This window comes from Acomys russatus, chromosome 19 (assembly GCF_903995435.1).
Source record: "Acomys russatus chromosome 19, mAcoRus1.1, whole genome shotgun sequence".
In the NCBI taxonomy this organism is placed as follows: Eukaryota; Metazoa; Chordata; class Mammalia; order Rodentia; family Muridae; genus Acomys; species Acomys russatus.
The window spans coordinates 36143163-36158223 of NC_067155.1; the positions used below are offsets into that span (position 1 = coordinate 36143163).

General features: G+C 53.1%; 1 protein-coding gene across 1 annotated transcript; it reads right to left on the reverse strand.

The window, feature by feature from the left end:
• Nucleotides 1-3210: 3210 nt before the first annotated feature.
• Amz1 (archaelysin family metallopeptidase 1) lies at nucleotides 3211-14047 on the reverse strand. The gene is made up of 6 exons (XM_051161165.1): nucleotides 13542-14047; nucleotides 10020-10187; nucleotides 5900-6028; nucleotides 5446-5615; nucleotides 4912-5088; nucleotides 3211-3819 (listed from the first exon to the last, which is right to left on the reverse strand). The coding sequence occupies exons 1-6, from the start codon at nucleotides 13843-13845 to the stop codon at nucleotides 3262-3264; spliced, it is 1506 nt and encodes a 501-aa protein (XP_051017122.1). The 5' UTR covers nucleotides 13846-14047; the 3' UTR covers nucleotides 3211-3261.
• Between the last annotated feature and the right edge of the window lie 1014 nt (nucleotides 14048-15061).

The window sequence follows — 15061 nt, forward strand, 5'->3', positions numbered from 1 at the left end:
CAGCATGTGGTATTGGAGACCTACAGTTCCTGCTCATGGGAGGCTGAGCAAGATGGCAAGTTCTAATTCAGCAAGGGGATAGATCGATACCATCTCAGCCAGTAAAGGTGATTGAGACCCAAATGTGATCCCTAGAACCCAAGTAAAAAAGCTGGGGGTAGGGACTGGAGAGATGGCTCGGCAGATTAAAAGCACTGGCTGTTCGTCTAGAGGACACTTGCCAACACCTACATGGAAGCTCACAACTGTCTGTAACCCCAGTTCCAGGGGATCCATGGCACCGGGCATGCATGTAACATGGATAGCATGGTACCTGTGCATGTAGCAAAGTACACATACGCATAAAATAAGTAAATCTTGCCAGGGCAGTGGTAGCACACACCTTTAACCCAGCACCCAGGAAACAGAGGCTGGCAGCTCTCTGTGAGTCTGAAGCCAGCCCGCTCTACATGGCAAGTTCTAGGACAGCCAGGGTTACCCTGTCTTGAGGGGTTGGGGGGCGGGGAAACTGGGCATGGTGGCACAGACTTGTCACCCCAGCTTTAGAGAAGTGGAAACAGGCAGCTCCCCAAGAATGCACTAGCCAGCCAGTCTAGCCTACATTGCTAGTGAGAGACCCTGTCTCCAAATATCACAATGGGCACTCTTAAAGGATTTTTTTTTTTTTTTTTTTTTTTTTTTGGTTTTTTGAGACAGAGTTTCTCTGTGTAGCCCTGGATGTCCTGGACTCACTTTGTAAACCAGGCTGGCCTCGAACTCACAGCGATCCGCCTGCCTCTGCCTGCCGAGTGCTGGGATTAAAGGCGTGCACCACCACTGCCCGGCTCTTAAAGGATTTTTTTTTTTAATTACTTTTAAAATAGAAAGGTGGGCCAGGAATGGTAGCTAGCACACTCCTTTAATTTCAACACTGGAGAAACAGAGGCAGCTGGATCTCTGTGAATTCGAGACCAGACTGGTCTACATTGTGAGTCCCAAGAGAGCCAAGGGTATGTAGAGAGACCCTGAAAGGTGGAACTCAGGCCTGCACACACAGGTATACACAGAGATACAAATGTGTTCCTTTCCCAGCCCTGTCCTTCCAGGCCATCTTGGGCACAGCTGCCTGGCCCTCCAAAACCGGGCTGTCTCAGCCTGCTGGAGCCACAGAGTGGTTCACCTTGGTGCTGCTCACAGACCTTCTGTTTGTGGACATATCCCTGGGATGCCATGGCATCCCCTTCAGCCTCAGTGGGATGGAAATTTGGACTTTAGCTCCCCCCCTGCCCTGAGCTCCCCAGCTAACCCACTACATGTCTGTGTCTTTAAGTATGTTGGAGGGTCTCCCTGCCCACAAAGGTCTGTGTCCCAGGGGATAGCACTCGCAGGACAGCAGCCTCTCCCTGTTCATGCCCTGGCCATGGGGTGAAACTCGATCTTCCATCCCCAACAGAGACAGAATGCTGGCCTGCCTTCTCCTCTGATGGGAGCTTGGGCTCTGGATAGAAGAGAGGGCATCATGGTGGCTGCAGAGGCATCCGTGGGCATGGTCCAGGCTCAGGTCTTCTCCCAATAAAGCCAGAAAGGGGAAGGAAGTGCATTCTGGGTGTCCTGGCATCACAGGGCACATGGGGGACACTGCAGTAGGATGCTGAAGAGGCAGGAGGACCAGAAACTCAAGGTTTTCCTTGGCTACATAGTGAATTACAGACCAACTTGGGCTATGTGAGACCTTATCTCAAAAAGGAAAACAAATAAACAAGCCAAAAAAATAAAAATAAAAAGAGGGGGGAGTACTGACGTGTCTTGGAGGCGGAGCCTGGCTGGAAGCGATGAGCAGGAATGTTCCCATCGAGGGTAGATAGTTCACTGCACCTTCCACTTGGCTTCCTGGCCTGTGTGAGGTGAGCGGGTATCACTGCTTCACACGCACTTCCCACACCGTGACGTTCACTACAGCCTAAAAGCCATGGAGCCAGAACACCCACCACCCATGAGACCTCAGCTGCCACGAGCCAAGACAAACCTTCCCTTTTTAAGGTTGATTTGCTCCAGTGTTTTGTCACAGCAATGAAAAGGAAAAAAACAAAACAAAACAAACTGCGATCCCAGCACTCGGGAGGCAGAGGCAGGAGGATCGCTGTGAGTTCAAGGCCAGCCTGGTCTATAAAGCAAGTCCAGGATAGCCAAGGCTACACGGAGAAACCCTGTCTCAAAAAACAAAAACAAAAACAAAAACAAAACAAAAAAAAAAAACTAACATAGCCACTCACCTACAAGATGCACATTGTCCCCTCTACTTGCCTTTGTCCACAATGGAAAGAGCCAAGAGCCTGCCTCCTCCCTCCTCAGGACTGTGAGACTGGCATTGCTAAGCAGCTGGGACATTTGAGAACAATGACGGTCACTTCAGGAAAACATCGTGTGTGTGTGTGTGTGTGTGTGTGTGTGTGTGTGTGTGTGTGTGTGTGTGTGTAAGAGCTTCAACAATACGTGATGCAGAAACAAAGAGGAAAACAGCACAGCTGTGGATAGATACTGTTAACACCCTCTGCCAGGAGTTTGTATAGACGGACACAGGAAAAAACATCATCGAAGACGGATGAGCTAAACCCCCACCACCACGCTGGCCTAAATGGTAGTCACAGTACGGGCAACAGCCTTGGGATTGGAGAAATAGCCTCTGCCCTCCACGGCCAACCTCATGAACCTGCACCCTATCACCCGACTTCTGTCAGAAGAAATGGGTGACCTCATGGGGCACCGATTTCTTCAGAAGCTCTCAAAGACTTGTGCCTGCCCTGATGAGCAGAAAGCCTACCCGCAGAAAAGACCCCTCTGTGAGTGACACGAGGTCAAAATGAAACGGCACTGGAGAGATGGCTCAAATATTAAAGGTGTGCTCCGCACTTACGAGGACCTGAGTTCAATTGCAAGCACACACTTCGGGTGGCTCAGGACTTCCTGTAACGGCAGCCAGAGGTTCCTGTGCCCTCTTCTGGCCTGTGTGGGCAGCTGCATTCATATGCGTACACACACACACACACATACCTCCTGCCTCTCAGCTATGGCTGCAGGCCACACAACATGGGGACCCTGTGGTCAAGCACCCAAGGAGCATTTCTTCAGCTTCTGGGGAACTGCTGTTTTAACCCTGCAGACGCCAGAGTACCCTCAGTCACTGGACACCCATGGCCGGTTGGTATCTTCAGTTTAAGAAAAAAAAAAAAAAAAAAAAATGCCAGGAGCTAACCTCTGCATTAGATGGTCCATCTTACTGCCTTAGTTCTCCGCCCCCCGGCGGCAGGGGGAAGAACTGGCCTTGGCAAATCTTCGAGAGCTCAGTCTCTGCCTCAGGGAAAAGAGCTTGTCCCCCAGGACCCTGCGCAGCCCCACGTTATCCTTGCTGCAGGGCACGTGCTGCCTGGTCACCGGGAGCTGCCCTGTGAACATCTCCCACCGGGCCAGGGCATCCACGGCTGCATCCACCTGGACTAGCTCGTCTTCAGCCACCTCCCTCTCCAGGGCATGGATGCATGCATCTAGCCACTGTGCATACTCCTCGATGGCCTGCACGGAACCTCCAAGTTTCAGCAACACTTCCGAGGCCACCAGAGAGCTCGGTCCATCCTCAGACTCTGCTTCAGGCCCATCGGGGAAGGCGTGACTCCATGCATCGGGCGTGACAGGCTCTGATGGGCTGGTGACAGGCTCCGTGTCACTCTCACAGCCCATGCCTGAGTCAGCACTGAAGGGCAGGGTGTCCTCCGACACAGATGGCTCCCCAGCCTCTTGACCAGACCACAGCTCCACCACCACCCGGGTCCAAGAGTGAAGCCTCTGTGGGAATAACCATAAGCTGAGGTTGCTGTGTTTAACCAGGGAGCTGCTGGACTTCATAAACTTGGGGTGGGGGGAGAGCAGTCAGGCGTAGTGCTGCACACCTTTAATCCCAGCACTTGGGAGGCAGAGGCAAGTGGATTGCTGTGAGTTCGAGGCCAGCCTGGTCTAAAAAGTGAGTCCAGGACAGCCAAGGCTACACAGAGAAACCCTGTCTTGAAAAAAGAAAACAAAAAAACAAAAACAAAACAAAAAACAAAACCTGGGGAAGCTGGAGAGATGGCTCGCCAGTTAAGAGCACTAGCTGTTCTTCCAAAGGACCCAGGTTTGATTCTCAGCATCTATGTGGTAGCTGACAACCATCTGTCACTCCAGTCTCAAGGGATCTGACACCCTCTTCTGGCCTACATGGGCACCAGGCACACACATGGTGCACAGACATACATGTAGGCAAAACACCCATACAATAAAAACGAAAATATCTTTTTTCTTTTTCTTTTTTTCCAAGACAGGATCTCATTATGTAGCCCTGGCTGTCCTGGAACTCACTCTGTAGACCAGGCTGGCCTCGAACTCAGAGCTCCACCTGCCTCTGCCTCCGTGAATGCTGGGATTAAAGGTGTGTGCCACCATTGCAAAATTAAATTAAAAACAAACAAACAAAAACAAACCCTGGGTGGGGGGGAGAGGCTTCCCACACAGAATAAGTTGGGCCTGGATACTAATTTTTATACAGACAAGAATAGCTCCTCCCTGCACTGAAAACTTTAACTTGATTCCAACCAAAGGTGGATTGAAAGAAAGAAGGAAAGGAAGGAAGGAAGGAAGGAAGGAAGGAAGGAAGGAAGGAAGGAAGGAAGAAAGGAAGGAAGGAAGGAAGGAAGGAAGAAAAAAAGCAGCGTGGTGTGCCTGCTTTCCCTGAGCCAAGTATTTTCAGGCAAGGCAAGTAGTTTGCAGGCAAGTCTTCCACAGGGATAAAGATTGGCGTTTGGCTGCAGCAATACTGAATCCTGACAGCAGAGGGCAACATCCCCTCAGGCAAGCGAGGCTCCCACCACCTCGGTGTGGCTGCCCTGTGCCCCACACACTCACCTTGTACCTCTCCAGGAGCCTGAAGCCCAGGAGGTGTTGCAGTTTCCGTAGGCAGATGGGACAGAGGTCCAGGGGCTTCCGGAGCACCTCATCAAGGCTAAGCGCCCCCTGCAGGAGGCAGCGGAGCCAGCGACAGCTCCCCAGGCCCAGGAGGTGGCAAAGCTCATGGCAGGTGACCTGAAGGAAAATGGCACCGTGGTGGCCTTGCCTCACAGTCTCAGGACCCAGTAACCCCCACCCGGGATCCCCAAGCCTGCCGGACAACCCTAAAAGTCCAACACCGTGGTTGTGAAAGGTCCTTGGGCAATGGGGCAATGGTAGAGACATCCCTGTCACCTCATTCTCCCTAATGGCTCCAAGAAGCCCACACAGCACGCAGAGGCTCAGAAGTCAGCCAGAGCCCAGAACCCTGCTGGGAGGGTCATGTCTTTGAGCCTTGGCTTACTCATTCTGTGAAGATGGAGGCCATCCTCCCTCTACCACTGTCTGTACGGGGGACTCACATCTCTCATCCTCCCTGTGCCCCGTGCTCACCTTGCAACACTGAACCATGCCCAGGGCGCTGAAGCACAGGGACTGGGCTCCCTGGTGTGGCAGAGTCTCAGGGCCATCTGCCGCTGCCTCCAGCACAGCTGGATCGGGAACACCGGGCCTGGCCTGCAGGAACTCCCCAGAGAAGCGAGCGAAGCTGCACACACCCACTTCTGGGGAGAGGCCAGAAGAAGTGGTCCAAGGGACAGCTGTAGCTCAGGGACCCAAGGTTCAAACCACCCCAGTATTTTCTGCAGCCCAGGGCAGTTGGAAGAGGAACAGGTCCCCTGGCCCTGCCGTGTGCAGTCAACTCTCAGACCAGTCCCTTGCCCAGGCCCAAATTCTTGCACACACATCACCCCTCTGGGAGAGAATGTATAAGCCATGCCCTGCACTGGTGGGTGGGGGACCGCACTACTCTGCCTCCTAGGCTACAGTTGCTAAGACCTCAGCTCACCGTGCCCTGGAAGGATCCTACCAAAGGTGAAAGTCCAAGCATCGTGGGGGTACAGGTCAGCCAACGTGAGGCCCAGCACACACAGTGCGTCCCCCGGCTTGTTGTTCTTCAAGAAAGACAGGATGCCATCTGCGGGAGGAACGCTTGGGGTCAGGGTGGGCGAACCAGCCTCCTACTCTGGCTCTTGGTTTGGGACCACACCCCCTCAAAGCTGGATGCACACAAAGCACATCCGTGGTGAGACCCAGAACCCAGAACAGCTATATGATGACCAAGGACCATGGGCCTGGCCTGAGAGTCAGGCCATGGATGACCAGGGCTAGTCATTTCCTGGGTCTCTGTCTCCTGGGTGATGATAGCTGAAACAGACACAGCAAGGCTGTCATCTTCCATGTGGGGAGGGGGGCTCAAGGGGCGGTCAGGGGCTGAGGAGATGGCTCAGCAAGTAAAGTGCATGCTGTGCAAACATGGAGCCTGAGTCCGGTCCCCAGGACCCATATAAGAAAGCCAGTCCCGGTGGCTTATAATCCCAGCACTGGGAAGGCAGAGACAGGTGGACCCCTGGGGCTCCCTGGCCAGCCTGCCTGGCCAAATTAGTGAGTCCCGTGGAAGTGAGGGACCTGTCTCAAGAAAACAAGGTGACTGAGAAAGACCTAATTGAGGTATTGACCTCTGGCCTACACACACACACACACACACACACACACACACACACACACACATACAGATACATACACACACACACACATACAGATACATACACACACATTCACATACACACACATGCTCACATTCGCACGCTCACACACATACACACACATGCTCACATTCGCACACTCACACACACTGCAACAAGAGCCCAGGAGGGAACGGGCAGCTAAACTAAAAAACACCCACATCCAGGTCCCTAGGCCCTGGGAACACTCTACGTCAAACAACTAGAGGGGCCACACAGCTGCTGTGACTACAGGCGAGGAGGACCATGGCTCTGCCTTGTCCAGACAGTCAAGGTCAGAGCAGGGAGTCTGAACCTCTGAGGGCAGCAGGAGGGAGGATGGGGAGACCCAGGCGGTCAGTGAGGCCCAGGAAAGCCAGGAGAATGACTGCAAAGGGGGACGGGGAAGGACACTAGAGAGAAAAGAGCTGCCCAAGAGTTAGCCTGCTGTGGGCAGGGCAGACATGGAGCTGCAAGCACCTCCATGAAGACCAAGGTGGAGAAGCACACAAGACAGGGAAGCAGCTGTGTCCGGGTCTACCAGTCACTGCTAAAGAGGCACAAAGAGGAGCCGCTCCATAACCGTCACCCAGTACAGGGAGGGAGGAACAAGCAGAATGCAGGCTAGAAAGAAAAGGTGTTCTACCACTGAGCCACACCCAGCCCCTCACTGGGGGATGCTAGGCAGGTGCTCTACCACTGAGCCACAGCCCAGCCCCTCACTGGGGGATGCTAGGCAGGTGCTCTACCACTGAGCCACACCCCAGCCCCTCACTGGGGGATTCTAGGCAGGGGCTCTATCACTGAGCCACACCCCAGCCCCTCACTGGGGGATTCTAGGCAGGGGCTCTCCCACTGAGCCACGCCCCAGCCCCTCACTGGGGTATTCTAGGCAGGGGCTCTACCACTGAGCCACGCCCCAGCCTCTCACTGGGAGATTCTAGGCAGGTGCTTTACCACTGAGCCACACCCCAGCCCCTCACTGGGGGATTCTAGGCAGGGGCTCTACCACTGACCCACACTCCAGCCCTCTTTATATTTGTTTTGGTTTTGTTTTGTTTTGTTTTTCCCTCTTTATATTTTTTAAAACAAGGTCTTACTATGTAGCCTAAGCTGATCTCAAACTCACTCTGTAGCCCAGGCAACCTAAAGCTTTAAACCCTCCAGCCTTAGCCTCTGAAGTAAGTAGGTTATGAGCCCTACACTACCTTAGCTGACTTCAGTGAACTCACCTGAACCTGCTGAGAAAGCAGCGCCAGGAGAAGACCAGCCACAGTGAGATGAAGCTGAGCTGTTCCTCAAGACAGGAAACAGACTGTCAGATCTGCCTGCTGCCTTAGGGTTCTACACCCAACACAGGATGCAGACTGCCCCCAACGGTCACAGAACAGCCCAGAAAAAAAATCATGCCTTTGTAGTACATGGCTGTGCAGGGGGAAAAGAAAGTCCCTCTGAAGGAAAAGTACTCCAGGACCAAGAGTCTCCTAGGAAGGTTTTTCACTTTTATTTTATTTCTTCCTTCCTTCCTTCCCTTCTTTTTTCTTTCCCCTTCCTTTACTTCTGTTTGTTTTCACACTTTGCTGGCTCAGGGAAGAGGGCCAAACAAGCAGAGCAACAGCGTGAGGGCAGCACAGCACGTGAGGACCTGTCACAGGAACCCCAAGAACAGCAACCGGAAGTGCCAGAGTGGGAGTGGGGGATGAGGGACTGTAGGGGGAGACAGGGCTCAGGCCGGATAACCGCACCCCTGCCTTCCGCACCAGGGATGGAGAGGCGAGGGGACCACTGGCAGAAGGAGAAGAGCGGCCGACATTCACCCTGAATGTCCATTCGCCCGTGAACAGCCTAGCGCGGCTTAGCCCTCCCCACCCCCCCTTGAAGAGAGCAGGAGAGCAGCAATTGATCCTGCGCCTAGCCAGATGCTTTTTCAAAAAAGCAATGAATGAATGATCAGACCTATTACGTCTTGGGCATTGTGGTGTGAGCTCTTAATCTCAGCACTCACTCAGGAAGGAAGCCGAGGCAGGAGGATCGCAAGGTGAAAGCCAGCCTGGGCTACGTGAGCTCCTGTCTTTAAAATCTACAGAAGAGGGAGGCGCGGAAGATGTGGCTGAGTTCTGGCACCGTCATGAGTCTCCCAACTACCTGTAACTCCAATTCCAGAGCACGTAGTGCCCTTTGACCTATGGCACCTGCATGCATGGGAACCATATCAGCTCCCATAAGCACAAACATATACACACACATAAAATAACTTTTATTTTTAATTTTGTCTTTTTTTTTTCAGAGCTGAGGACCAAACCCAGGGCCTTGTGGTTGCTAGGTAAGAGCTCTACCACTGAGCTAAGTCCCCAACCCCTAAATAACTATTACTTTTTAAGCTAGTAGAGGGGATAGAGAAAAATAGAGCATTTAAGAGCACTAGCTGTACTGAGCAATGGTGGCACAAACCTTTAAATCTCAGCACTCGGGAGGCAGAGGTAGGCAGATCTCTGTGAGTTCGAGGCCAGCCTGGTCTACAGAGTGAGTTCCAGGACAGCCAGGGCTACACAGAGAAACCCTGTCTCAGGAGAGAGAGAGAGAGAGAGAGAGAGAGAGAGAGAGAGAGAGAGAGAGAGATAGACAGGCAGACAGACAGACAGACACAGACACAGACAGAGACAGAGACAGAGAGAGAGTGCACTGGCTGCTTTTCAGAGGACCCAGGCTCAATTCCCAGCACCCACATGGTAGCTCACACCAGTTGGAAACTCCAGGTCCAGGGAATCCAAGACCCTCTTCTGACCTCGACAGGTGCCAGGCATGCGTGTGGTGCACATCCTCACAGGTGTGCGTGTGGTGCACATCCTTACAGGCAAACACTCATTCACATAAATGAAAGTGAACAACTTTTAAAGCCTTAATTGCGTAAATACGTCAATAGTGATAGTTTGTGATTTTAATCCAAGCACTTGGGAGGTAGAGACAGTGGATCTCTGGGATTCACTGGCCAGTCAGACCTGCCTGCTTGGCAAGGTCCAAACCTGTTAGAGATCCTGTCTTAATAAAACAAGGTGGGCAGCTCCTGAGGACTGATATTGAAGGTTGTCCTCTGGTTTACTCACGTGCGCACAGGCACACACACACACACACACACAAGCGCACACGCACAAACACAAGTGTGCTAATGCACACATGCACACACCTGTATACACATATACACACACACAAACACATGCACATGCTTGAATGTGAGCACACACATGCACACACTTGAAAACACACACACACACACACACACACACACACACAATCAGAAACATTCCTTCCCTCTCCAGGCCTCCTTCCTCCCAAGTTTTCCACCCAAAAGGGTCTTTTGCTGCACAGTGGCGCCCCAGGCTGCCGCCCGCAGCCTGCCTCACTCACCTGTGTGAAGCTGGAGCCCCTCGGTATCTCGACTGGGTCTTGAGGAGCAGTGGATGGAGGCAGCGGCCACGGAGGGCAGGCACTTGACACGAAGGCCCAGGAAGAAAGCCTCTGCGCAGCTTTGAAGGTGGTCTAGCAGGGGCCATCCTGCCAGCCCCTCACTCAGATCTAAAGGCACAGGAGCCCATCAGCCTGCTGGGAGCTCCCGCCCAGCGAGCCCCGCCCATGCTGGCCCCTTGGGTGAAAAAGGCCAGTTTCCCTACAGGGTAGAGATGACAGTCCTGCATGGGGAAAGGCATCCAAGTGGACCAGAAGAAGGCAGCTGGCATAGGTAGAAGCTAACAGGTCCCAGCCCAAGAGACGGGCTGCCTGGCTAGGGCGGAGGGCCTCCAGCTGACAGCTTTGAGCCAGGGCACCTGGGGCAGGGAGGGCACAAACTCATCATAGTTGGACAGGGCACAGACCGAGGATGGAAACAAGAAGCAAGTGATTGCAGGGTCCCCAAAGAGGTTAGAAACGCAGCATCAGCTCAGGGCTAGGGGTGTGGCTCAGTCCGTAGAATGCTTACCAAGCAAGCATAAGACTCTGGATTCCGTCCCTGTCACTGCAAAAGCAGGCATGGTGGTGCACACCTCTAATCACTGTGCTCAAGAGGTGGAGGCAGGAGGATCAGGGGGGTCGGGAGCTTAAGGTCATCTTTGGCTAAATAGTGAATTCAGGGCTAGCCCAGACTACATGAGAGGCCCCCTCCCATATCATAAAAATACATATAATAAGAGGGCTAGAGATGGTTCAACAGTAGAGAGCACACACGGCTCTTGCAGGAGGGCCCAAGTCCAATTCCTATCACCCACCATTGGGCAGCCTACAACTGCTTCTAGCCCCAGCTCCAAGGGGATCAGACATCTCTGGCCTCTGAGGCCACATGTACTCACATACACAAATGCACACTCAGACACAGATACACATACTAAAAACAAGAAACAGGAGGGATGGGCATGGTGGCGCACGCCTTTAATTCCCTCGGAGGCAGAGGCAGGCGGATCGCTGTGAGTTTGAAGCCAGCCTGGTCTACAAAGTGAGACAAGGACAGCCAAGGCTACACAGAGAAACCCTGTCTTAAAAAGAAAGAAAGAAAGAAAGAAAGAAAGAAAGAAAGAAAGAAAGAAAGAAAGCGGGCCAGGCAGTTGTGGCATACATCTTTTTAATCCCAGCACTTTGGAGGTAAAGTCAAGTGGATCTCTGTGAGTTCAAGGCCAGCCTGGTCTACAGAATGAGTTCTAGGACAGCCAGGGATAGAACAGAGAAACCCTGTCTCAAAAGAAAGAAAGAAAGAAAGAAAGAAAGAAAGAAAGAAAGAAAGAAAGAAAGAAAAAGAAGGAAGAGAGGGGAGAAGGATAGGCAGGAGGGAGGGGAAAAGAAACAGTGGCTGTAAATCAGGCATGAGCAGTCTGCAGGCTGTGGGGAGCTGGTCCTAAGCAGCAATGAAAAACGCGGAGAAAAAACGAAGCTGGCCCCTGAGGTGCCATTCTAAGGGGCAGGTTACAGCAGGATACGTCAATGTCTTGGACACTCGGTACCATCTGCCCTCCATTCTGAAGCTAACAGCCACGAGTGCCCTGTGTGTCCCTCTGCCAGGTAGGGACCCCCCCAACTGGTATACTGAGAACACAGGGCCAAGCTAGTCCCTCCTTGCTCCCTAGCATCTGGCTGAGCCATTTTCTCAGCCCTGGTTGCCTGACCACCTCCAGTTTCTTCCTGATGAGAAGACCTGAAAGACTCATTGGGGACCCCCATGTTCCCTCCATGCCCAGTCCAGTGACTTCTGTTGGGAGATGGTCTGGTACAATGTGTGTTCAGATGCTGGTTCCTGTACCCCCCGAGAGCAGGCATAGAGTGTCCTGTATCAATGTTTTGTAAACATTTGCTCCCAGCTATAAGGCAAGACTTCCGGTCCCAGTCTGGTGGCGGGGCAGTGGGGGGTGGGGTTGAGGGTTGGGGGTGGGTCCCAGGTTGGGGGAGGGGGAGAAAAGAGATTGCAGGGCCATGAGAAGATCACCAGGCCAAGAGGAGGAGGTGGCCATGGTAGAGTAGCCGCCAGAAGGACGAGACCGAAGGACGGGTAACAGGCGCACATGGCTGAGATCAGTTAGAATAGATGAGAATGGGTCCAGATAGTGTTTTAAGGCTTATTAATAAATGCGACAGGTCTCCCTCTCATTATCTGGGAGGTAGGGCAGGCATAGAAAAAAACCTTAGTGCAGGAGAGATGACTCAGCGGTTAAGAACACTGGCTGCTCTCCAGAGGTCCTGAGTTCAATTCCCAGCAACCACATGGTGGCTCACAACCATCTATAATGTGATTTGATGTCCTCTTCTGGCCTGCAAGTACACATGCAGAGAGAGTACTCATTACATTAAATAAATAAATAGTTAAAAAAAAAAAAAAAAAAAAGGAAAGAGCCGGGCATGGTGGCACAGGCCTTTAATCCCAGCACTCGGGAGGCAGAGGCAGGCGGATCGCTGTGAGTTCGAAGCCAGCCTGGTCTACAAAGTGAGTCCAGGATGGCCAGGGCTACACAGAGAAACCCTGTATCAAAAAACAAAAAAGAAAGAAAGAAAGAAAGAGAAATCTTAATTCAACAATCTTCTAAGAGTAGATTTGCCTTCAAATCTCACCTCGTCCAGGCAAACCAGCATCATCTCCAACCTCAGCTTCCCAGCCAGTAAAATGAGTATTCCCTGCCCTCAGCACCCAGACACCCCTGAGTACCCACCACAGGGCCTACCAGGACCATGAGCAAACACCTCAAGAGCCGGAACAGGCAGAGTGAGGGAATTCTAAAAGGGCAAGCCGCTCTGCCCATCTGTGTGCCTAGCTGACCCCAACCATCTCCATCAAACCAGTTCTGCCTGGGGTTGTTTCCTACTAGGAGATTCTAGGCGAGTGTTATACCACTGAGCCACACCCCAGCCCCTCACTGGGGGATTCTAGGCAGGGGCTCTACCACTGAGCCACACCCCAGCCCCTCACTGGGGGATTCTAGGCAGGCGCTCTACTACTGAGCCACACCCCAGCCCCTCACTGGGGGATTCTAGGCAGGTGCTCTCCCACTGAGATACACCCCAGCCACTCACTGGGGGATTCTAGGCAGGGGCTCTCCCACTGAGCCACACCCCAGCCCCTCACTAGGGGATTCTAGGCAGGGGCTCTACCACTGAGCCACACCCCAGCCTCTCACTGGGGGATTCTAGGCAGGTGCCCTACCACTGAGCCACACCCAGCCCCTCAATGGGGGATTCTAGGCAGGTGCCCTACCACTGAGCCACACTCCAGCCCCTCTGGGGGATTCTAGGCAGGTGCTCTACCACTGAGCCACACCCCAGCCCCTCACTGGGGGATTCTAGGCAGGTGCTCTACCACCGAGCCACACCCCAGCCCCTCACTGAGGGATTCTAGGCAGGTGCTCTACCACTGAGCCACATCCCCAGGACCTGATGGCTCCAGCCTAGCTCTCATACCTATGGGCTGCAGGTAAATGTGTTTCCTAGGCAGGCTCTGCTTCCGGGGCTGCAGGGAAGCATGGAAGGTCTCAAAATCCTCAGGGGCCTCTGGGCGACTCAGGAGCCAGTCAAAGGCTGAGTGGATGAGCAGTGTGCTGAAGAGCGTCCGGTGAGGGTTATAGGCCTCAGACAGGAAGAGCCGCTCTGTTGGGGAGAAGGCTGAGGTGTAGAGCTGCTTCAGGGCCAGATCACAGGAGATCAGAGCATCCTTCAGGGCCCGGGGCCCGAAGCTGAACTCCTGGGGCGGTCTGCACTGCAGCATGGTGCGCGTCTGGCTTCTGGCCACTCCTTCAGGTTCCTTTTCAGAGCCATGAATCTCCCAGGGGACAGCCACGGTTTCTTCTAGAACCTTCCCTCAGGCTGATAGAGCAGCTGCTCAGGGCTCCCAGGAGATTGGTGACTGGACTGAGAGACTGTGTGACTCAATCCTGCCTGTTCTGGAACTTCTCAGCAAGGTGAGCGAAAGCCTGTGGAGGACATACGAGGCTCCATGGTCACTGTTCTCAACACACGTGGCTGTCTCTCAGACAAGAGACAGATTTCCTATAAACTTGAATCAGAGCCCATCTACACTAGATGGCAGCATTCTGCGAATCAAGTCAGAAGAGGTGTGCATGCACTAGTGCATGCGTGCACGTGTCTCTGTGTGTGTGTGTGTGTGTGTGTGCAGGTATGGCATGTGTATGAGTGTGTGCATTTGTAGCATCTGCATGCATGTGTATGCATGCATGTGTGTGTACCATGGGCATGTGTGCATGCATGTGTGGTATCTGCATGTTGTGTGCATTGTGTGGCATGTGCATGTGTGCATGCATTCGTGTGTGTGCATGCATGTGCATGTGTGTGCGTGTGCGGTATTTGTGCGCGTGTGTGTATACATGCATGTGCAATGTTTGGCATCTGCCTGCAGGTGTGCATGTGTGACATCTGCATGCATGTGTGCGTGCGTGCATGTGTGTGTGTGTGTGTGTGTGTGTGTGTGTGTGTGTACACTCCAGAGGCTGACATTAAATCTAACCCTCTCCATCTTACTTTTGGAAAAAGAGTCTCTCACTGAACGTGGAGCTTAAACATTCAACCAGGCTAGCCGGCCATCAAGCCCACAGACATATGCCACCTCAGTTTCCCACATGGGTGTTAGGGATTCAAAGTCAGATCCCCATGCTTGTGTGGTAAGTGCTCTACCCACTGAGCAATCCCCCCATCCCAGGACTGAGCAAGGAGGTGTCTTTCTCCCCTCACAGAGGTATGCTCCCATGGGACCCCCAGCTCTGCTTTGATCCCTCAGAAGCAAGGGACATGTAAATAGGCCTCTACCTTTCAAGGCGGGGAGTGCTCCTCCAGAGAGCCACCCAGACCCTCCTCCCTGTGTGCACCTAGGGGCTGCCCAGGCCAGTGTCTCCCAGACCCTGTTTTCTAGATTATTAACATGGCTGTAAGGTACACATCTAACAGTCAGGAGCCAGCATGCGAGCCGG